This window comes from Prenolepis imparis, unplaced genomic scaffold, assembly GCF_030444845.1.
Source record: "Prenolepis imparis isolate NDT839.2.m4 unplaced genomic scaffold, iyPreImpa1.0 SCAF_6, whole genome shotgun sequence".
Taxonomy (NCBI): Eukaryota; Metazoa; Arthropoda; class Insecta; order Hymenoptera; family Formicidae; genus Prenolepis; species Prenolepis imparis.
Window position 1 is genome coordinate 7,855,279 of NW_028141164.1, and position 26,089 is coordinate 7,881,367.

The 26,089-nt window shown below is 41.7% G+C and overlaps 1 protein-coding gene across 4 annotated transcripts in view; it reads right to left on the reverse strand.

Annotated features, from left to right (window-relative positions):
- Positions 1–23,370, reverse strand: part of Optix (optix) — a 48,415-nt gene extending 25,045 nt beyond the window's left edge. For all 4 annotated transcript variants that reach the window (XM_083040203.1, XM_083040201.1, XM_083040202.1 and 1 more), the window contains exon 1: positions 21,984–23,370. In XM_083040203.1, coding sequence (XP_082896329.1) covers positions 21,984–22,612 — 629 coding nt within the window. In that variant the 5' untranslated portion in view covers positions 22,613–23,370. The remainder of the gene's footprint in view (positions 1–21,983) is intronic.
- Between the last annotated feature and the right edge of the window lie 2,719 nt (positions 23,371–26,089).

Below are 26,089 nucleotides of genomic sequence, written 5' to 3' on the forward strand. Positions count from 1 at the left end.
GTCACCTCGGCTGCGAAATGGCCGAGGGTGGCGAAGGAGGTGGGAGGCCCGCAGAAAGAAACCGCCGTCTCTTCTTCGAGAATCGCAGCCATTCCCTCCCCCGCCTCTCGCCTCTCCGGTGTTCGCCACCCTCTTCGTCAATTATTTAGTAATTGAATGCGAAGAAGCCGAGAGTCATCGTTTAAATTATCATTCCTGGCGAGCCACCGGCGGGCTTATTGTTTATCGCCGTAGCGGGGAACGTTGGAATGAGGAAAGAAGGGGACCGAGAGATCATCCTCCGTGTTTCCCCTCCGTGCTTCCCTGTCTCGTTTGTCAACTGTCCACCGGGACAGTGTATTCCAATTGTTTTTTTTTTTTTTTTTTTTTTCCCCCCCCCGACGAAGGTTGGTGTTTTGCGGAAGACCCTCTGCGATATCCTGACCGGAAATTCTGATGAAACGGCGCGATGGAATTATAGTTTCATTAGCATTACATTAATGTATCATCGTACCATACATAATAGAAATTATCGAAAGCGATAAAAATGTATATGGGAATAAAAATTATTAGCGTGCATTTGCTGATTATATAGCATATAAACTTCTGATATATATGATACTTATACTTTCGATTAAGGCAGGTCGGGAATGAATTCTATTTCGATCCGCGCTCAAGCTAATATCCGCGCTCATACATTCTCGACGTGTATCGTTCAAGGTATCGGGATATATTGCTCGAGACCAGGGGTGGTAACCTAGCTGTCTCACCTTGACGGCGGAAGAACCACGTCATCGTCACTACGAATCGAAACCGAAGAGCCACGATTCGCCGCGCGGCCGATTCTTATCCGGTTAATAAATAGCTCGGGACGTGACTACAATGTTTCGTGACAACTTAATCACGTGGCGTAGGACCAATCTCCCTCCCTCCTTTGCTCCCTTTTCCCGCGCACCCCCCGCGAGAGACCGCGATGGATGAATCTACAGAAACCGCACATATTTATGTAAATGCGCGCGAGTCGCGCGGTGTCTGCACCTAACACTCTTTGTTTTACAAATATGGCACTCGACGCCACGTCGTCGGCCATCTTTGTTTGATGAGTCGGCACTAATGCACCGGCGACTAACCGAGCCAGCAACCGCGTCGATCATCGGCCCCCTGATTGGCATACGATTAACATTAATCATGTAGGCCAAGTCCCGATTCGATATGGAATAACTTTCAGCCGGTGTTACCGTTAATATATTTAAAGTGCACTTGATTACAATATCTCTCGGCAATTAGCACTCACGTAAGTAATCTGCATCTCACTGACAAGCGAGGGGATGTTGAGAGTATATGTATTCTTACGAGATATACGATCGAGAACGTGCGCGGATTATAAAACGAGTTTTCATGATATTTAAGATTCAGATACCAGATGTTTAACATCATAAACAACTTTTTTTTATAATTATACAAGATAGGATTGAACAATTTCTCTAATTTCTGTAATAGAGAGAGAATGGAAGAGAGAGAAATTACATTTCTTCGAGCTATCTTTCGAAAATCGTTAAATCAAAATACATTTTATCTACGTATTTACATTCTATTCAGTAACATCTCTGTTTATATACTTCTCTCTACGTGTATTTAGCAATTAACGTTGCCCTCACTAATAATATAAGACCGTTTTTTATTAGTCGGAGTCGCGCATACGACGAGTTTTCTCCCCTTCGGCGCTTAAAGCTTATACAACGATCCTCTTACTCGATCGCATCGGTCTTCTACCCCCGTGCGGGGTATCCTCTAGATTTTTCGGTTTATATTTGTATTCGTTGATGCTCTTCAGCCACGGTGCGGGGCTAGATTAGTGCAAATGGTAATCCTGTAGGCAAAGCGGCATTACACGCGGTAGCGACGTTGTTTTTACAACGGGGACACACGTTGTAACTCCCCGTGACACTTGCTTCGTGTTTGCTCGTTCGTTTGATCTTTAAGCGCGCTTCATTTGACGCTTATTTGCCTTGCGAGCACACGGCGCGTGTGCCCCATCTCGTGTGTCTACGTCCAAGAGAGTCGCAACACTGGCCTGAGATTTCTCAGCTCGTCTGTGAATCTCAGTTCGCGTTTGTGAAGGTGCGAGGCGAACACGTCCTTCTCTTTCGTGAAGGAGGATGGAAAAGTCGGAGAAATCAATTTCGATTATCACCCGATCGTGACTGCCAAACGTTCGTTTCGTTTGATAAATAGATGCGTGACTCGAGCGACTTAACGTTTTATTCGTACTATGCATAATTGAAAATTGATATTAAACGAAAGTGTGGAGAGTTCGAGAAAGTGTTTGTAAAGTTACAACTTTTCTCGCGAACAAAATATATACACGTTATAGCATATTTGCGTCTCGACCTGGTGTCACCATATGGTCCCGTTGAAGCTCCCTTTAATTTGATGAAGTGCTAAGATGTTCAACATGCATTTCTCGTCGATCTAGCTATCGAGAGATTACCGTATTTCCGGTCTCGCGCCACGTAATGCGTTCGAAGTGTCATCCAATTTTTAGCGAGACACCTGGTTGCGAAGGAAACCCGATGCCACCGTGCATGCGTATATGCATATATATGCGTGTCTATGCGTGTCTTTGCGTGTGAGAGAGAATGCGCGAGTGACGATTAATTCTTCCGTAACTCGCCGCCGTCAGGACGGCGCGGATGTGAAAAATTTCGGATGGTCAGTAATGAGGCGCGTTCACAAAAGGACCGCGCGTTCACGTCGGACGGCCACTGTCATTTGTTCTTGGATCCACGGTCATTTATTTGAACGCGGGCCCTGGGCTCTCGGCTTTTGTTGCGCACCGTCAAAACAGCATCGCGCAGCATTAACGACGCGCACCACCCTCTATATGGACAGGATAACTCGGCATCATCGCGCGTCCGACCTTTAATGGCATGTTCTTTTGACAAATTTCGAGTCGATAGACAGCAGCCCGTTGCGTGATTCCCGTTGATCGATCCCCGCCCGTTTGTCGAAATTATCTCCGAAATGACGCACGCGATGGATTATCAGTATATCGACTTTATCGTTTATCTAACCGATTATACATAGAAATAAATGCAATACGTAATCATCGCAATTATCGCTTGACTCGTTTCGATACATCGATCGAATATATGATTAGCGTGCGTTAATCCGAGTGAAATCATGGAGATATCAGGAAAAGGTTAGTGCGTAAAGCATCGATAGATAATACGTGGCGTTACATAATCTGAATGTGTGTGTGTGTGTGTGTGTGTGTGTATTGATTGCACATTAGCGGCACTTTATCGATGACACTGCTATGTGTATCATTAAAAATGTATACAATCAACATATATTACACGCGTGTTTGGTTGCCGCTGCGTGTCTAAAATTTACAATTAGAATTAACAGTTTGTGCAAATAGGAATATATTAATCGCGTTTATTTATTAACGAAATCTAGTATTATGTCGACTGTCGTCTCATTTCGCGCGGAGTGATTTGTGTACTATCTAATGCATGATAATTATCAAGCGTAGTTCTTTGCACGATAAAAAGCGCACGTATACGCTTCCACAGTTAATAATCTATGAGAGTTGTTAAGAATTCAGATTAGCTATCGCAATTTTTGATTGCCGTTTAAAGGTATCTATGACAGTCGGAGGACATTAATCAAACTATTTTTCCAATAAAAGAGAACAGGATATATCGCTGCTCAACTCGCGCTGTTATACTTCCCGATCTTTTGAACAGGTTACAACTTACTGATTACTATCTTGTGTATGCGTAACTAGATTTTAAACCAGTTTGCCATTAGTGACGATCATCCGTCGCGGTAGCCTTGAATATACATATTTCTGAGTGTTTATGAGGCGCTGAAGCAACATAATAAATTCTCAGTTATAAAATACTCTAATGATTGTATACCGAATATTTTATATTTCGTCGCACGGCAATTTAATTCAATAATATATTTATACATTAAAAACTTTTATAATTCTATATACATAACAATTTTTTGGGGGGAAATTATATAATTATTTTATTAAAATATCTATTTAAAAAACACACAAGTAAAAATATTCGTGCAATTATTATGAATTTGAATTATTTTGCGGACGGATCGGATGTTAGAAAGGAACTAAAGAATTATAACTTTATTTTATACGATTTACTTTAATACGATATTTTAAATTAAAAAAAAAATTTACGAATGAACAATTAACAATTAATAAATTGACATATAAATTTTCACTAAATAAAAATTGTATTCTCTCGTTACGTGTTTGCATTTAAAAACATTAAACAAAGTTTAAATTTTCAAGCGATACCACCGGATCAATTCACAAGTGAGCTAAGAATTCTGTCTCGACTAAGACGCGGATATATCTAATGCTATCAGTTGACAATCAGTGGCACCACCCACCGAGTTGCCGCAGGTATTATTAGTATCTCGAGACAATTGACCGCCGCGGGTCACGGCAGTACGAGAAACCCGCTGAATTTATCGTAATTTTATGTATGGCACAATCAGTGGGGCTCGATGGCGGATAAAAAGGAAGGCGAAAGCGCATGATTTACTGCCTTTTAAGAACGCTACCATAGAGTCGGGACCACAGCGATAGAAGTTACGCATTTCCGACGCGACCCATTGAAAGCGATACCCCTCGGGATGCGTTCTTAAAACAGACATCATTTAGAGCGACGGAAAGCCTTGCACAGAACCGGTTTTGTATTTAGTCTCGCGATGTATTTTTGATGGATTCATATTAATTCGTAATTTATAGCAGATCGACTGTTGCGCGTCGAAGATGCATCTGCGGATCTACCGCGTAGAATTCGAACGCTTTATATAAATTGCACAAGGTGGGGGAGGAAATGCGAGGACGCATTTTTCAATTGCTAATTCGCGAAATGCCAAACTTTTAATTGCAAGCCACTTACAAGTGGTGACATTGTGAATGACGCGTGAGAATGATTAACCGTTGTTGTCCGCGTGAGATGTGTACTTTGGAGCGAATGAAAACTCGACGGGTGTTATTAAGACATTGATCGTCCGGACGATTATAGCTACCTAACTTTCACACGTTACTCTCGACAGCCCGCGGCGAACGAGCGAGCGCGACGTCGCGATGAGCGAATTAGGTGCCTTAAAGAGCAGCTGATTGCTTCACTGTGAGATCGATGCGGGATTTTCTAAGACCATTATTGCAGCCACGGTGTACATCACGGCGCGGCGTCGGACGCTTTGTTTTTGTGGAGGCAAGCAAGATGAATGACGAGAGGATTAATCGCCTCGGCCGCGAGGCGGGACGGGATCTCTCTTTCTCTCTCTCTAAAACTGTATAAAGCGTTGCCTCCTCCCGAGCATGTAACCGGTAATCGGGTGCGCACGTAGTTAAGTAATTTATGCGTCATGCAATCACTGCTACGGATTGAGGTAGCCGATGGTGGAAAAAAGAGGAGCTTGATCTACGAGATTTACTGCCTCTTGACTCGGGCCGGTGAGAGCTCTGAAGAGATAAAAGCTCTTTCTCTCTCTTTCAGAGAACAGAGGCGAATGTTCGCGTCACGAACGAGCTTTGCTCTTGCATCAAAAATTGTTTTCTTATACTATATACATATATAAGAGTGAACGTAAATGCCCAAAGTGCGCGCGTCGTCCACTCCGGTCGCATTAAGTAAAACAGATTGAAAGTTCTTCGATTTATTTGAAGCTATATAATTAGGAAGAAAAAATTTTAATTTATTTTAATTAAAATGATAGAGTATTTCTAGAATTATAAATTATCGAAAGTAAGAACTCGACGATTTAGACGAGGCGAAAAGACTTTTAAATATATCCGTCCCTGAACGGGGATCAGCTGGTGGCTTTGCCTAACGATCGGAAACGATCTCGCGGCTCTTACGGCTCGGCTCGAGGCTGGCCGGTGCAAAGACCCGGCATACTTTGTAACCTCATATACCGTGGCTAATTGACACGCGAGGCGTAGGGTATCGCAGACCACGATAATCTGGGAAACACTCACAGTCCCCGCATTATACTTTATAATAGTAGCGATGGTCGAGCGAAAAAGAGACAGAAAAAAAATCGAATGAGGAATCGACGCCGACATTCAATTTTCTTGCTGGATTGATGGCGCGGTCGATGAGAGGGTGGGATAACGCGGAGGAGGGAAAGACGCCGTAGACCGACGGAAAAAGTCGTCCTGGTGGGTTGTAACCACCTCTTCTCTCGGAACTCTTTTATGCCACGCGAGCTGAACGATCGGCTCTTAATGAAGACGTATTATGTTGTTGTCGAGAACGTATCATTTAATGCACGAGCTGTTAATTCTCTATTTCGTAATTCATGCTCGTTTCGCTGTATATACGCTCAAATATATTTATTCCCGGATAACACGCATGGTCGCGTAAATTAATTTCCATTCGCAGAAATGTTACGACAATGTCAATGTTAATACGTATATGATTATATGCGTGAGAGGAAGAAAAAAAAAGAATTGTATTATGCAATTCTTTGCGAAGTATAGCATGCTGCTATACTTACTACTGTTCTATCGGGTATTGCCACACTGAGAAAAAAATACTGTTGAATCTACAACGTCGATGTAGTTAAATTTTATTTTATTAATTCAATGATATTATTAATCTAATCAAATACGTCAATCGACGTTGTAGATTCAACAGTATTTTTTTCTCAGTGCAGAGTAATTTTTTTCTCGCGAGATAGAGAAGACACTGTCTCGAATTTATCTTCGAGAATTTCGTCGGGAGTTATCCGTCACGTTTCGCGGAGAATGCAATTTCTCGCGGAAATTCTTAAATCGCGTTCGGGGAACAAGTGCCACAAATTACGTCACGCCCCGGCAGTGTCGGCAGTTTCGGAGTTGATACGTCGCTTTTGACGCACATCCGGACGGGAGGATACGCTCAAGGCGGAGCGAGGGCGAGATATGTAGTAGGTGGGAAAAAAACAAAGCGCTCTTCTCTTCGAGGACCACCGTGGAATCGAGTGTTACTCGTCTTCGCCGCCGCATCGAGCATCCCCGCGGGCGCACTTACAGTTTGTCGGCCGAGGGGGTCGGCGAAACGGTCAAATCGATACAGTGTTTTGTTTTAAGTGACGCTAAAAGGGTCTGACGAGACAAAACATCGGGGACACCCTTGGTCCGCGTTGCCAGTGAAATTTTCTCCATCTTGCCATCTTTATTCGCTATCTCTCACCGGAGTGTTTAAGCTTACAATTAGACAAATTGCGTTGAATTCTCGTTTACATACATAATTCATATTAATATATATTTCTAGAATGTAATGTATAAACTCGATCTTAATATTTTTAAGAGAAATCTATCGCATTAAATTATTAAAAATTACTAGGGATTTTACAAATGTACGAAAATCGTAACAGGCGATATACATAGAACCAACAATTAAAATCAACAATTTCCACGAAGGAGAAAAAAAGTAGTAACCACGCTTCAGTGTCGTACAATATTTTCCAAACGAGCGGCCGTCATTTGGAAAACACAAAGTACCAACAGCGGAGGGGAGTCTCTCTCTCTCTCTGTTAATAAATATGCGCGGTTTTGTGCGAAGCGTTCGCCACGAACTGTTACGGCGCGCTGCGTTTTCTCCCCGGGCAACCGAGCGGACGCATTACATCGTTGATAAGTTTTTTCAATTCGCGAACGTTAAAAAACAAACGCGTTGCCTTCGGTGCCGCGCGCGCGTTCGATCAAAGCGCCGGCATTGTGACGAGAAACACGAATTCCTGGTCTGGAAACGAGTGTTTTAACAACGCCAACTCTCCCCCTCTATCCCCCCCTTCATCCCCCGACTCCGTTCCCTCTTCCGCGGCGCTCCCCTTCGCTCCCCCTCGCCCGGAGCCCGGGCACGGCTCTCAAAATCTATTTTCATCGGCGGACAGATGTAACTTCGCTCTCTCGTGGCAGCGACGCGTGCATCGATCGTCAGATGTCTCTCGCCCACCTCACCCCCCGCCCTCTCCTGCCGAGGGCGTACGCTCTCTCTTCAATCTGCAGTCAATTGTTTCCAGCTAAACTGTTTGCCTTTCAGTCGGCACCCTTTTGCCGCGCTGCGCCGTCTATTTGCCCCGTTAAATGCGGCGCACGCTTTCGAGACATGCCGAATTTTCGACGCATGCCATCGGCCGAAGAAGAAAAGGGAGCCCGCAAAGGAGTCCTCTTCCTCTATTTATGAGACAGATTTCGATTAGATATCGATGACCGATTAGATATCTACATAAATTATCTTATCTATATTGTAAACATGTACACGTTGCTCATCAAATAACCAGAGCGATTCAAACACTTGGTCTAATATTAAGAAATGATTAGGCTGACGCAAGGGATTTGATTACGAACTGGATCATCCTGACGAGTTTTAATTTATTTTTAAGCCGAATTTAGGTCTCTCTCTTTCTCTCGTCGCAATCACGAGCACGACTTTGCACGGGCACGATGAAATTAAGACGCCACCGCGTCTTATAGGTTTTCAATTCGAAAACAATTAATCACCACTGTCTCCCGCGCGCCTTACCTGGTATAACGGCTTAATTATAAAACAATCATACTTGGTCGGGATACCGGTACATGTAAAAGACGATCGAGCGCCCTACGTGGAATATGTGCTAAATCATCTGCTGGTCGTTTGTTACGAGGTATATATCTCGGAACCTTTTTTTCCTGATATAACTACCCGCCGTGAGCGCACGAAACGAGAGACGATATCTTCGATACACCGTTCGTTCGGGGTAAGTGCGCTCTCATTTCTCCTCCGATTCACTTCGATGAATCTATAAAGTCATCGGACGTGTCTTCTAAGTGAATAGATCGCGACTCACCGAGAGTTTCATCGATCTCTATAGTATTCGTCGAGTGTTTTATGCGATTGCAAGGCGCTTTAGGGCGAAAAAGATAAAGTTGCAAAGAAATTTGCGACAATAAGATTCTGGCTATATTATAATTAAAATTATATAGTATTTATCTAAATATAGTATATTATAGTTATAGATTAAATATCGTTTATATAATATTAAAAAAAATATATTTATACTAAAATTTATTAGTTGAATATCGAACTTGAAGTATATATATCACACGTTGATAGACGCGAAATTATCTCGTGCCCTTGCCCTTCTCTTTAAAAAAAGCGCTTTCGTGAAAGCGATCCATTTTATATAGCTTATACAATGACTCTTTCAATCGGCTTAAAAAGTGGCGATCCTATACGAAGACGAACGCAATTCCCGGGTTTGTCGGAGAACATCGAAAAATATCGGGTCGTCGATCCGGTGGTGCGTTCTTCCCAAAGGTGGCCCGACGATCAGGACGATCGATATCTCCTGTCAATCTCTTTTTTTTCTTTCATTTCTTTTACCCCAAAAACCGCCTCCTCCTCTCTCCTCGCACTGTTCGTCGCGCTCGCCTTGTCGTGGCTTCATTCATGCTCGAGGAATTCCTTCTGTTTACGAGTTCTTGAAGATCGCGGGGCCTCCCTGGCCGCTAACCGTCTCGTGGTCAGATTGTCAGTCGCTTAATTAACCGTGAAACGAGCGTAGGGTAGCCGGACACCGTAGACGGGACCGCAGGATGGTAGGACATTCGATACACCCTCCGAACTCTCGCGCAAGAGCAACCTCGCTCGGAAGAGAAAGAGAGATAATGGTAGAAAGAGTGAGACGCGAGGTCGTTGGTTCTCTCTGCGTACGAGATAGTCCTTGGAAAACATGGTGGAGATAGATACGTACCCGGTTCTAACTAGGTAACCAGACACCCTGATCACGGGCCGGTGGAATTCTATATCGCACAGGTGGTAGTGGCCACGCATGAAAGTGCCTCCAGTGACAGAACGAATGTTCTCCTATCTTATTGCTAGAACGTAGATCTAACGCGAGAATGTATGACATACTTTTGCGCCTGCGCGCCGAAACATTACTCAAGAGAATTAATTATTTCTGCAATGGAACTAGAGAAATTCATCTTCCCGTTCCGACAACGCGAAGAAACTCGATTTATATTTGTGATATAAACAATTTTATTCACGTACATTAATGATGTATCAGTATTTTATTCAGTTAAAATATCATTACGTTCGGCATAAGTGAATAAAGTAATCAATCAGTGTCAATTATCGGTCACGTTTAATTCGCGCAATTATTTTCTTCGACTTGACGAGAGAGAGAGAGAGAGATATCTTTTAAAATTATTACGATCGATAACATTCACGAGTGAGCGTTGAAAGTCCACGCTGTGCGAGATTACGCTGGTTACACGAACGACGTTAATTGATCTGTAATTCCATCTAGCGCGTATCGATTCGCCCATTCGATTTGTACGTTTTAACGTTACGCGCATTCGTCATCGTGTTCTCTCTCTCGCATGCATTTATTAGATTATTAATGGATCTAACAGGTGACGCCGAAAGAGGAGATACGAGCGCGAATCAAAATCCGCAAAGATCAATCTTGGTTGAAGCCCGCGCGGGTGATAAATTTCGATACGATAAAGGTCGATACGCGGACGCGCGCGCGCGTATCTCGATATCGTTAATTATCCGTCAAGCCTGCGTTACGGGACGTAGTGTAATGAGCGGTGTCAGATGATCGAGGCTCGTTTGAGCGTATCGGTTGGCGCCGAGGTCACGTCAGCGCGAGCCATCCCTTCGACACCTTCCTGAGAACGCGCATCGCGAGCATTGTAATCACCGCGATGTGATGTATCACGCTACATTATAGACGTTCGTCGACACGAGATCGGGGGGATCTCTTATTCTCGCGGTTCCGCGCCGCGAGCGTTTGAAATATCCTAGATCGACAACCGACAGTAAAATATGCGACGACTGAGATGAAATTTTTCGCGACAGACTCGTCTTTTGCATTTCGATTGCACTTGGTCGATTATACGCGATGTAAACTCTTATTTTTTCAAGTAACCATTTTGCTTATTCATAAGTGAAATTCAACACTTTTGATTACCGAAACATTTAATGCAAGCTCGATCTCGGAGTAGCAATTATAACGGGAGCGTGTAAATTTCAACACATCGCTGCGAGCCACAGAACTCGTAATGTTTAACATCTGCGTGAGCGTGAAGCTGTAGACATCGGAGAATCGAGAAGACACGCAATCGCGCATTAACTCGGTATCGCGAGAGGGAAAGGATCGCGCTCACGATGGCATCTCATCGCTATATTTCATTGCCCGGACCCGGGGAACAAAGCATTTGCGAGAGGGATATCGGTTACCTCACATGAGCCCCTTCACATACGATCGTCGAGTACTCTTTTCAACGCCTTTAATGGTCCCTCCCTCCTGACAGAAACCGCGTTTTCTTTATTTTTTTTTACTCTCGTTCTCTCCTCTTCGCGCTTCTTCGACTACGCCACTTCCATCTCGTCGCTTCTCCCCCTTTCCTCGCGAGTTCTTGGCCACGGCAATCCGCCTCGGCGCGATCCTTCTTTTCAGCGCGCATAATACGCTCCTTTAGCCCCCTAATGAGCGGCAATTACTGTGTCTCTACGGCTAACGATCAGTGACGATCGATGATCGCCTCTCTCTCGCGCGCGGAGGGCCCCCGCGTGCACGCCCTCGGTGAACCGGCAACCATTTGTTCGAGAGCGAAACAAAGCTGGACCGGCGGCCGGTGCGCGCGATAACACTTGGCCGGTGGGGATCGATGAAGTTGCAGCGCAGCATCTCTGTCTCTCTCTGCCCGCGCGCGCGTTCCGTACGTGGAAAACTCGTTCCCGCGTTCCGAAGGAGCGAGCGAGCGTTGAAGAGGCGCTCCAAGTCAGCGGAATATTAATGAAATGACGATTGGTGCCAGCTAACCTCTGCGTGTCTGCAATTACTCGTTAAATAGGAGGGTGATTATTAGTAGGTAAGTCTTGAAACGTCCGACACTTAACGGCTGTTCTCATCGGTACTTGGGATGTACGGACAATATGCTGACTTTGACTAAACATTGTATTAATAAACGTTGTACTATCAAGTTTTATAAATACGGTAATATCTATCTGCCCATCTATCTATAGAATTAATTTTATATATTATATACACACACATATTCACATATATATATATATATATATATATATATATATATATATATAGGATATGTATGAAACGGCTCATTAATTTTCGCATTTTTTGTTTCGTGCGTTTTTTTGCGTGATATAAGACGTATTTTTGTATTATTTTATGCAATTTTCTTAAACGATAATATCAAGCTTTCTCATTATTATATATAATTGAGCAAGTCGACAAATAGGGGACAAGAGCATATATCTCCACTCGATCGTAATTATGGTGAATTTATTTTGCCAGTCGAAGTATGAATGAGCACTCTCGATGAATGATCTCGCAGTTACACGTTCAAGGCTGATCGAATTGTACTAACGAGAGACAATGGCTGGTTTCGATTCACCTGAATGCAAATAACAATGTTTCGTTTGAATTCGAAATTCGCTTTCGTTCGTACTATTCGCTATATAGCTGCGTGATCAGCCATGCGAGCGTGTGAAATTTCTATCAATCGTCAAGAATTACAGCCGTTCGCTCTTTTCGATCGATCGCCCACCCGCGTTCACAGATTAACGTCGTACAGAATGGAACAACAAAAATTTCATGGAAAACAAAATTTCATCGGAGACCTTCGGGCCATCGCGAGAATCCGACGATTCTATTCGCGTAATATTATATTTTCGTGTTTCCATCGAATTATTGTATTTCTCAAATATAGATCCACGTCACGTGAGTGGGCGTGATGAGATCTCGCTCGTAAATGTCACGTGTGTGTGTGCGCGCACATATATGTGTAGCTAGTGTCTCACGTTTCGAGAGAGGGACAAAGGATCGGCGGGAGTCTCTCGATTGCCGAGATGCGAGGTCTGATCGTACAGACACACGAAAATGGTATAGGTATAGGTGCGACACGGAGACCAGGAGAGAGATTGCCGGACGCACGTCACACCGGACGATTCCGTGTACGAATCGATATCATCGTACGAATTAGTAGCTTGCGGTCCAATATCTCGCCCTAATATTTCGCCGCTGACTCCCCGTCGGTGTCGCACACACGTTTCCGTAGCATGTAGGTGCTTCTCTCTCTCCTACCGCGCATTTAGGGGAACCCCCACGGCGATGGCGTGAAAACAGGCACCCGCGCTCTTGCTTGCCAAGTCCGTACCACACTCGTGAAACAAAAAGTGATCCCGGCGGAAACAAGTGACAGCTGGTCCGCTCACGTCAATTACCTATTTGTACCTTTTGCCCCCTCGCTGTTTCATCTTCTTTCTAGACGCATCTCGCGAACGCGTCTAATTATTTGTCGATGGATGATGGGCTCGATGAGCTGGTTTCTTTGAGAATTAGTCGGATAGAAACGTTTGTCGCAGGTGGACTTTATTAGCAAAATACTTAATTTCGGTACATAATTTTGAGATAGCAGCTTAATTTACCTCATCGTCAGATCAATTGCTACTTTAAATCGGAACATGTGTTTAGGTAAAAATAACATTAAAAATCGCGCAATCTTTATATATCTTGTATATTGTCTTGTTCTTTGCGAATTAATTATATCGTCGCGCGAATCCTGCACTTACATACTTCGCTTCGTGTACGAAGTACGGGTATACACGGCGATTTTGCCCGAGCACTTAATTACACACCGACACATTCCGTGTTCTTATTAAATCCCGTTTTTCGCGCGCTCTCGTTTTCTGCATCGCGATATATGCTTTACAACACCGCGCGCGCTGCCTGCCAACCGCCATCAATCACGTTACCTCTTGACAACCCTTGACAAAAAGCTGCCACGCGAATTGCGCGGCCACCCCAGGCGAGTGGCAGTAATACCCGAGTTCTTTTTCATTGCTTCCTGAATATCGCTCAGAATGTCGAAATACGGAATCATTAGTAACCGCCGCGCGCGATCCCGACCGCGACTCGCTCGCTCGCCTCGGCCGCTGCCCCGGCAATCTATCACGAAGGGCTCGTGCGAGCAGGTGTCATGGCAGTCTGGCCGCTAATGATCCTGGACATCCAACGTGGAATTAATCATTGCCTTTGTCTCTACTGCTTTTTGCCCGCTACGCGGCTTTTTGGCGGTGTGTTTTCTCTCTCTCTCTCTTTCTCTCTCTCCTGGCAAATCGCGTATACGTTAGTCTTTGGTCATTATCGTTGTTAACTCGCCGACCAATGCTCTCACTTGGTCTCGAACGTTTTCGGATCGTCATCGACTCGATCGCTAACGACCGCAACGTGACCGCGATGCCGATCTAACATTACCGTATGAAATCATTTTTTTCACGTTAACAGCCTCGCGTAACGCAGTTTGTACAGAGTGACGCGTGTTAATTCTTCAATATATTCTGCATCAAATCACGATACTATTCAATTTTAGCTGACAACAATCTAATCGACAGACGTGGCGGTCTTAATGTTCTCCCGTCTCGGAAATCCAAAGGTTAAATTGATTTGTAAAAGCAATCTCAAATGCAGAGGCAACGTCGTCTCCGACTACGATAGATTGAACGGTCTCGAAACGACTCTGCTCGATGTTACCTTTCGCTTATATGTGTGAGAGGATTATGATTTTTCTCTCTGCCGCAAAAAAAAAAAAAGAGAGAAAAGAAAAAATTCTCTCCGCGTTGCAATTTTCTCACGCTGGCGCTTCCCGAAACGGGAATTCAAGCCGGACATCTGTCGTCCATCTGCGGGTGGACATTCCCGAAGACCCGCGGCCGCAGGATATTTTTCGCGGTGGCAGATTGCGCAACGCGATGACACATCCGCGTCTCTTCTTCCATATTCCTTTCTCGTTTAAGGTCATCAAGATAACGGCGGTGCTGCACTTGAGTGACACTTGACCGTGACTCGAAGAAGAGAAGGTACCGGAAGGCATGTAATAATGATTCGAAAGGACGTGCATCTCGCACACGAGAAGGGGAGGGGGGGGGGGAGACTTCACGTGACCATAAATCCTGCGGCCGTCTTTTCTGGTCGTTGTGATTTAAGTTTTATGCAAAAATGTATTCGCGCTTCCTTCACAGATGCTTATGAGAGATAATTTCCTTTAGGCGACATGTTTAACCAAACACATATATTCTCGGCGAATGAACGAATGAATTTTCACGAGAGAGATACGATATTTTCTCAGAATAATCGAATGAATCTTTACAATATTATATTCTCTCAAAAAAAAATCTGTTAACTTAAAAAACTTAATTTTTTATATCGCCTTAAAAAAATATCCGTAGAAAATATTTAAAAACATAATATTCTTAAAAAGATCATGCAAATTTACAGTATAACAATGAATAAAACATTGATTTACGGTATTGCTAAAAAGTAAATTATACATTTTAAAGCAAAAGGTCGCATATTGTGGAAGTGGCGCATCCTTTCCACCGTTCGTAGTCAGTCGAGTAAAAAAAAAAAAAAAAGAGAAAAAGAAAAAAGAGCGCAATCGGGGTCTCGGGTCGTTCACAAAGAAAGGAAGTAACCGGCATCGCGCGAATCCTGATGGAAGAGAACAAGTCCGGAAGGGAGGAGGAAGGGATGTAGCGACGGGAGGTGGCAACGCAGACGAGATCTGCGTGGAAACGCAAACAGTGAGGGGTCTGTAATACACCGGAGACTTTATCAAAATCTGATAACTTCAGAGGCGAAGGCAATGCCGAAAGAGGAGAGTCGGAACACGCTCGAGCTAAGCCACCCCCGAAAAGCCGGCAACGCGGAGGGTTGCTGGAGGTGGTTATACATCCCCCTCGATCACCCGCGTCTGGCCGTAGACGCCCTTTCCCTTCCTTCCCCTCTTTAGGAAGCCTCGATTCTCGCACAGGCTACGGCGTTCCCAGTTCCCTTGGACGTACGTCTGTATTTGCGCAAGGATTTCTGCGCGTATACATATCCGATTCTACGAACGCGTTTACGCGTTAAACTCTCCTGCGCGTTTTGTATAATTAATAGCAACACGGTTCTATGAACGTATACTCGAAATGTATAACGAGATTTGCCGCGTGAAATGAATAAACGATTAATAACAATCAAACGTTAATAAGAAATAAAAAGAATTAAAATAGCATTTTGCGACGATAACACACTCTTATTGAGAGAAGGAATGCATCATTTAAATAGCGCTTTATATCTTTACGATTCGTTTTTTCGACGCATCAATTTTATAATTGATTATATATGTTCTCTGCGACTTCCACCTCCGTTATCCGCGTTTTACCGCAAAACGCGACAGAATGCGCCCACCGCACCGGCGCGGCGGACGGAGCACCAGCCCGTTCCATTCTCGTCCCCGTAATATATAGCTCTTACATACATCGACACGCGCACACATGGACACTTTCGCACACGTAACGGCGACCGCGCATCCACACAGACACGCAAGTAGCTACGTGCGAGCACGGAGATTGCTCCAGGGCTTTCGGGGTTGAGCATATTGAATAACTCGCTCGCTGGACCGCGAAAATATACCGCGAGACTGGCAGAGAGTATGCGGATCGACGTTTCTGAAAGGACCTTCCAGGATCCTCGGGGCGGGCACCGTATCCTGTCTACGTGTCTATCTAACCCACCCCCGGGTCTGGACGACGACGACGACGACGACGACGACGACAACTACGCGACGAAGTAGACTCGCTTCGGCTTTACCCCAGTCTGTCAGAACTGAAAATGCACCACGAAGGGAATTTCGTTATGACGGGAGCTGCGACATTCTTCGCGGGCGCCGACACGTGACGAAAATGAAACATTTGGGACGCGGGCGTCTCGTGGATGCCTTTGCATCTCGATCATTCTTCACGAAGACGCGGCACAAACGACGGCTTAGATGGTAATAATCCCAGATGCGTGCCCAAATTGCCCGATTACATTGACGTAAATCGATGCGGAGATAACGTTGGAAATATTTTATCAATTTTTCAATCGGAACACATGATGTAAAAAAGGGGATATGGAAATTACGTGAAATTTTTAGTACGGAATGTACTTATTTACCAGAATTTTACAGTCTGATCGTTGGCGGATTTTATCAATCGGGAATTAAGCTCTTTACAATGCGCGGTGGATGCCTTCCTCGTCGATGTTGTTCAGAATTCATAATTCGCGAATAAAAAGGGAATTGCCTAAAAGAGTGGAAAGTACGGCTGATAGATGGAAAAATGATGGAAAAAAGCCGCTATTTTTTTGTGGATTACATTATTCAGCGTTTCGGAACTAACAACGATTGTAACAAACTGCGTTATCCAGTGATGCAAAATATCTCTTATGAATTTTTTAATGGTATGTTTTTTTCCACGTCGTGGCTAATGAACGCTACCTGTATACTCGGTGACCGAGTTATTAAATATTGGAAGCACGTAACAAAAAGAGCAAAAAGCCATTTCGATATAAATAGAAATTGTGGAGAAAAATTACAGAGAAAAGTCCATATAATACCGAATATAATTGAATAAAACGTATAAAAATTTATCTAAAAATTATCTAAAATAAGAATTATATATATCGTGGTGTGTTTAGTCTTCAATATTATAATTTCGCATAATAGAAATTTTATAAATAAATAATTATGCTCTATTTGTATAATTATTTATTTATATTTCTACACTACACGATACAGTTAATAATTAGGCAAATATAGTATGATTAATAATTAATAAATATGAACGAAGAATAATGCGAAGGATTTGGAATAAAGCAATCAAGTGATATTATAATATAAATCATGATAATCTCAAATAACTATGAAACAATCACATATTCCTATCAACTTTCAAGTGTCATACGATGTTCGATTTTTCTGGGAGGATTTGCAGAGTCCTCGGGAGGTTTTCTATCTTTATCTAAACGTGGGGTGTACAAGCGACTTCGTCCTGGGATTCGAAGGATTACGTGCAGGAAAATGTGGCTCCGGGCCAGATACGAAATGTCATTACGTCGAGTAATAATAGGTACATTGTAGTCATTGAAGGATAGCTTTATTCGAATATAGCGAGCTGTGGAATTGTGACATAAGCAATATTTAAAAAAAATTATTTTACATTTTTGAAATAATTTTCAAGTGTGTAAAATAGTGCAACGTAATTGTGCTGTGCAAAAACTTTGGCTTCTTAGAATAATATATTTTTGCTTCTGATAATAATAACTTTTTAATTATTTAATCATCGTTTTCTCGATTAAATTAAATTTACCTTAAGTGATATTTTCGAGAAAATTATTATATATATTTTTTATATCTCGCAATTGTTTAAGTTTAATGTATATATTTAAATGTTTTGGCAAAATATTATTTCATAAAATTTCAATAATAATATTGCTTTCTGATTACAATACCACATGCGAAATGCGCCTAGTATTTTAATACAATTTATCAGACGAAAGAAATTCTAACACAGTTTTTATTTGATCTTATCGCATTGCATAATTTGAAAGAATTATGCAATATCATGTTCCATTTAATAAATCTTGTGCTACGCATATTTTCTCGCGAAAGACACAACAACCAACACATACGACAAACGATCTGTTTTATTGTCAATGACGCAACGAGCAGTTTTAGACTTACGATCATTATGCGGTAAAGTTATATAAATATTTTCTTGCACTTTTAACGAACGCGCGGTTTAGAGACAGTGCGAGTCTCGAAAGGTATAATCTTTATTCGTTGCGCGGAGCTCATCAAGATCAATTAGAGCAGTATAGTCGAGCCATAGTCGACCGTTAACGATATATCAATTACAGCGTTAGACGTAGGTAATGACTATTAATGACTTCATTCAGAGCGCAATAATTACACGATACGTCCACGAGCATTAGGGACGGATCTAGGTCGGTGCGACTTTCCACGGCAGTTTATCGTGTGCAGGTTATCGAAGCATTCATCCTGATTTACGATGTAAATAACGCACCAATACGGAATGAATTAACATCTTAATCCGCCAGAATGTTGCATGTCGCTCGCGAGACTAACGTGAGAGACTCGTGTCTCAAACGATATGATACAAATTGATTCTTGTACGCAAGAAAACAAACGTTAGTTACAATTATTTCTAATCGTGGATATATTTAGAGTCTATGTGTGTTATATATTATTTTATTTATTAGATATACATATCTCTTTTAAATGCCTTTTAAATATTTGGACTGAATCTTAATTTTATAACTGTTGGATACACAGGTGCTTTATATCTTTGACTTAAAAGCCATTCAATTAACTTTTGGAATCATTTAGACAGATATTACAAATAAATATTTTTTTCCCAAACTAGAATCAAAGTAATATCGCACATGCAAGATCGCGTGTCTGGCATTGCGAACTGGGAGATTTGGGAAGCAATGGCGAAAATGTTCGGGTAGGTCTTCCGAGAACTCATAAATCACACCGAAAGGAACATCCGGTTCGCACGTCGGTTTACTCGAGATTTTCCATTGAGAAAGAAGGAAGCATTTCCCGTTGAAAAAGAAAATCCTCAAGTTTCCTTTTTCTATGCAGATAAAAGGCGGCTTCGGCTAATGATAAATATAGCTGAAATGTGGTTAGCCATCCATTACCTGACTGCTTGTTGAATCAAAGAAACAGGTACAAATTCCTAACAGAGATACCGTTTTTCTATTATCCACATCTTGTCTCCTAATAATGAACGTTGTAACTAGTCGGAAACATTTTTCTTTTTACAATCCTTGCATTCTTGTATCATTTCTTTTCTTCTAAGGTCAACGACTCTTCAGGTTTTAAATACATCTGTATTTCTGAGTCTTTCGAAAAAACAATCGACGAATAGCAATGTCTTAAGAAATGTCTGTATGTTTTAATACATGTAAGTAATGATTGTTTAAATATATTTGAAGAGGCAATTAATTTTTCTTCGCGGATTACGTTTCGTTCAATTCTCTACGATACATTCTTAAAAAAATTATTTCGCCGAGCTCTCGTTTCAGGAATATAATTAACTAAAAAATTTCAAATATTCAAAGCCACGAAAAGGGTGGGCAGAAATATTTCCGCATGATATTCCTTTCATTTTCCTGCACAAAGACGGAGAAAGCAAAGATTTGAGACCGATTCAAATGCTATTTTAAAGCTATCCTGGAACTTCGGTGCTCGAGTGTATCGCCAGATAGAAGGATAGACAGAAAAAGAGAGAAAGAGAGAGCGCGACGTCAAAACACAATTTGAAAGACGTAATTCGAAAATCGTCGTTCGCCCGACGGCAGCGACCCTCCGTCGGATGTCAAAATGAAATTACGCGACCCTCCACGCGGGGACCTTGGGGCAAGCACAAAGGCTCGTTTGCCGAGGACACAGTACAACAATCTGTCTAAAGGGACCTAAACCACTAATCGTTTCGCGATTAACTTCCATTAAACGCTACTTAATGAACAAAACTTTCCTTCTACTTTATAACCGACGATTTCTAAGACGTATGTGAATCGGCTTCTTCGATTTATCACGGTAGATTCTTTGCATGTGACATTTTATATAAAACGATGTTGATTATCCTGATAAGTAAAATTACGATGATCGATAAATCGTTCTCACAGTTTTTGTCGTCATTGACCTGTTGGTATTGTAAATTTCAATGCAGGACAGAAGCATTGCGAAAAAAATAGTGTAGGGTCACAAAAGATTTTCCGTAAACTTTACACCGTGGCAATATGTTTTCCATATGGGCTTCCATATTGTTTAGCCATGTGTTATTGGTGAAATATACGAAAGTATCTTCTTTTTTGTGCAGAAAAGATTCAAGAACAATTCATTCACAATTTTTGACAATATACCTAGCATTTATTTGAAATATTACACACGTATATTTTTATGACGAAATTAAACAATTATTTAACACTTTCGATATTGTGAATTCAATAATTTATAATTATTATAATTTAATTATTGCTTATTAATGATTTGATTATTATTTAATTTAATTATTGTTATTAATTACACAAACTTTCGATTTGCCACCGTGTGTGTTTATATTTATCTTCTTATATATAGAGCCTTAGATAATTAAGTTATTTTGATTATTGTCATAATTTGATTTATATTTATGTTCGTTAACTTGTCGCATGTTTAATGACCTTAAATATTTAAATGAGTACGAATATCTCTCTCAGAATATGACATATATGAAATATTCTACTCTCTTCTTGTCAGGGATTGAATAAAACTGTTAACTTTTATAAATAAACATTATTTGTGAACTTTTAACATTAAAATAATTTCCTTTCTGTTTTGACTTTAAAAAATAGAGATTTATCGTTAATTAAGAAAACGGCAATATTTGTATACACAATGTTTTGTACATTATATATAACATATTTGAACTTGAACAATCACTGTTTTGTCGTAGGCATAAATCTATATGTAATATTATCGGGAAATCTATGTAATTATTTAGAGGAATTTTGATTTTTTGAAAACAGAATAAGTTTCTGTTTATTTGTAACTTTTTTCTATTTCCAAAAAACTAAAAATTTCCCGTTTATTTAAAATTTTAGAAATAAAAGTTTTAGTAAATGGACTTCACATTTTATAAATATTGTATTTTTTTTTAGAACAAAAAATATATATCTATAAAAAATATATAAGTACAAAAATTACTGTCATTTGATAATTGAAAATTTTAACAGTTTCGTTCAGTCCTTGCTTTCTCGTCACAAAATATACTTTATTAATGAATTTTATAAATACATTTTATTAACTCTTTCGTAATTAATTATTCAAATTTAATTATATATAATTTGAACGATTGCTATGAAGTGTAGTTTATTAGAATCCGTCGATTCTGTTATTTTGCGGATAAGAATATCGTGATTTAAATGAGTTTAAAAATTCGAAATTTGATAAATGAAATAAATTGTTTGACAGGACCGCGACGGAAACGAAACGTGATTTTGTTCGAACAATTATTCTTTTTAGTCGCTCGCTCTTTTCGACTAGCAGGAAAAATAAAATTAGATTTATGACACACCTGTTTTTCGCTGCAGCAGCACGATCCCTCTGCCTTCTATTTTTGAACCAATTTCCAACCTGCGTCGGGGTGAGTCCCGTCGCAGCGGCTAGCTCCCGCTTCTTTCCCGGATTCGGATAAGGGTCTTGGAGATACCATTCTCTGAGCAGCGACCTGGTCCTCTCCTTGAAGCAGTGCGTCTTCTGCTCGCCGTCCCAGATCGTCCTTGGTAACGGAAATTTCTTTCGAACGCGATACTTGTCCACGGGACCCAGCGGTCGGCCGCGAAGTTTCTCGGCTTCCTGGTAGTGCGCTTCCAGCCACATGGCTTGCAGCTTACCGTGGGAATCCTTGGTGAATTTGTGCCTCTCTAGAATGGCGTAGAGCTCGCGATAGTGTCCGGAATGGAATGCGACGATAGCACGCGCTCTGAGAACGGCCTCGCTCTGATTTAGTTCCTGGATGTTGGGATGAGCGACCGGGAGGCTCCATAGAAACCTGGCCAGCCGCTCGATGTCGCCGCTCTCCTCCAGGGTTTCGCAGACCGTGGCCACTTGGTTCACGGAAAAGGATAACGTTGGCAAAGCGAATAACGGAGCAGGTACAAGCGGACCGTTCGCGTTCGACGGCGTGGTCCCAGCGGCTGACATCTTCCTGGAACGGCGATCTTCTCACGATCCACCAATTCTGCCACAGCTTGCCTCGGAGTCGATGTCAAGCTTGTCCGATCGCGGCTCAAGAAACACGCGGCTCCGATTTATGCTTGCTCTTGGATCTTTTCATGATTCGTCGGAATCACCCGCGATACATTCTCTCATCTTACAAACTAATGTAACGGTCACTGGAAGATTATCCACTTCACCATTGACACTGTAAAATTTTTAAGTCTTGGATGTATAAACGAGGCAGATATTACGACATTTAGAGAGTAGTACTTCAACGAGTTTTTAAATCTCTTGTAGGAATAAAGAGAGACAAATATCCTCTCGAAAAACAACGGATTGTTTCCGCAAGTACTAAATTCTGAAAGCTTAGTAATTTCCTCTTTCTCTCTCGCATCGCACGACACGTCACTGATTAAATTCGAAATAATTCTTGAAGCGACACGTGACAATGTCGTGAAATGGTACAGTAGGAGCGCGTCGTAGGAGCTCCGATGCTCATCGTAGATCGCTGTCAGGTCGGTTCGCGAGGTTCGTTCTCCAGGTCGCTCAGGGTAACACCCACTAGGCTCAGGCACGCTGACGCTCTTCCACGTCGTGGGGATATCACGCGAGGCCGCTGTTGCCTGGATCGTATCGGATAGCAAACTGGTTTCGTTTACAAGCCGGCATCTCGGCACCGGCCCTACCCAGCATGATACGTTTGTACGCGCCCGTTGCAACCGGGCTGTCTCGCTGGCGCTCTAGACGTACCTCTACCTCTGTCTCGCTACCTCCACCACCTTTCGACTTTGCGGAGGGGTACGGGTGAGAAAAAGAGATGGAGATAGAAGGCATCGGGGTGCCAATGTACAGACCACGCCTACGAGGCACACCAGGATTGGCCAGATCCTATCCACGTAGCCATGGTAACCTTTCTTCGTCCTTCCGTTAGGCAGTGTAGGGAGCTACGCTTGTGTCGGTTTAATTATCCCTACCACGCGTGCTAACCGGAGCCGGTATGCGAACCCCACCGTGAATGCTCTTCCACCACCATTGATGCTGGCGGCACCTCTCACGCACCCTCTCTCTGACAGGCGGAAAGGAAGCGAGACGAGGAGAGAGAGAGCGATCGATGTACTCGACAGAATGTGGGACGGAGAAGTTGGTAGCTTGTACGTGATCGTAGAGGGGAGGCAAGGCATGATCCCGCGAGCTGCTGCTGTTCCTGCTGCCGTGACGCCACTGCTGCTGTTGCTTCTGTTGCCGTGATCTCGCGACGAACTGTTCTCGACGTTGGACTCGGTACCCGGTGATAGCTAGATAAGATTGATAGGCTGCCAGCCAGCGCTCTCGCAACAGACGCGTTTACGTATTTTCCTAGTTTTAGTTCATTTTTCAATCTTGGGCAAACTTTTCATATTTCGCGTTCATTCGAATTAATTTTACTTCTTCGGTTATTTATCACCGAGGTGGCATACAAATATTCTCTCTAACATTATATTACTATTTGATAATAATGATATTTTTTTTACCCCGAGTTATCTTAAACAATTATATATTTATTTTATTATATATCTGCATTTCTTCATGGGAAAATATTTTTTCATAACGTTGATAAAAAAGAATTTTTAGTTCTGTCGAAAAAGCTCGGTCTTGTCAAAACAGCGCTAAGACTATTGCTGAAGTATAATATTCAGCTTCTATATGAATAAAAGTTTTATAATCGAGTAGATCTCATATATATCTTAGACCGAACGACGATAGAAGTGAGAGTATTGAAGAACCGTGGACGCGCGACGGCGCCGAAGGCGTCTCCGTTTTATCGAACGCGCAGCCACCGCGAAAGCTCCAGTCCCGCGATGGATATTCTGATTTTATTCCACTTTGGTCGCGCGTCTCGATGTAGTCCAGCAAATCTCATTTTAACCTTGGAATCCGTAGACGAATTCAACGAAATTTGTTACATATACGGACCTGTGCATAAAAGGATCTAACTGTCAAAAATGAGATTGTCATAACGTAGTTTAAAAGTCTACTTCGAGAAGCATTTTCAGAAAGATTAAATTTTTGAAATATAATCGATAATTCCGTCTATATACGTCACGAATTTCACGAATATACAAATCTATTCGTGCTCGATACGGATATGTATAAGATATTATTTTTATTTTCGTTCGTATTTCTTAAAATTCATCGGCATTTAAATTTTCTTTAATTTATGGCATTAAATATTTTATCGATTAAATCGTCAAACAACAATGTGACATCCATTGATAACTTATGTTTACGAATAATAATCGCTCAGACTTTAACGTATTCAACGAGCGCGACCGTTAAATCTCTCTCGATCGATTCGAGTAATGAAAAAGTAAACGTGGTTTCACTGTGGCGGATGATTCCTTCCGATTGCTCTCGTTTACGTTCGCTTGACGGTCGTTCCGTTACACGACCGTCGACCGGCAGCGGCCGCGATTGGCCAGGGTTCAATCGGATTACCGGGCGAACGGGATTACCTCGAGTTTTTCGAAAGACACCATCATCCCCGTAGTATATGGTCCCGTAACTCTCGGGGCTTCGTGTTTTCTGTCGTCACAATCCGCCATCCATCCGTCTACATCACGTCTATGTCACGTTCGGTATATACTACCTATACCTGATAGTTTATTCCCCCCAAAAAAAAGGATTGCAATATCTTCACAGCCGCGTCAACACACTGTAATCTATCTTTCCCGTATAGTGAAATTTTATTAAGTTTACATAATGTCGCATTTTATACACTTCGTCGACGCGAATTTACGCTTCGAATTACGCTGAAGTCTCTAATGATTTATGTATCATTTTATGCACAACGGTATATAGTTTCTAATTATGATGTATTTTTAGAGCAATATTTCTTGTGAAATATATATATATTTATGAATATAATTACAAAATTAATTGTTTACAATTTAGAATTCTATATATCTGTTTTTCTTAGCTTTATGATGGCTTATAAATTTTCAAGATGTTGTTTTTTTTTTCTTTAAATAAAATTTGTCTTTTCTTTCTCTGAATATGATGAAATTTTCATTATTTTGAAAGCAGATATACATCGACAGGGATCATAATTTTATTTTTATTCTTTTTTTAATGTGTGCATTACATATTTTAATTATTTATATTTTACAATTTATTTTTTATCATTTATATATTTCTTTTCTTTTATTTTTTCTATTTTTGTATCAGCTATCCTCAATTTACAAAAAAACTTGCCTATTGTAAAATTTTGTCAAATAAATCAAACGCGCTATTTTAGCATACGTCTATTGTGAATAAATGTGACTGAAAATATTGCATAGGAATGTGCACATACATACGAATTTTTTTTGAAAAAAAAATGCGTGCTGTTTATTTTATATTTAGAGTGTATAGTTCATTCCGACGATCATAACTGCATATTGGTGGATCTGTATCGGATCGAGTCATCAGTACGCCATCGCGTTT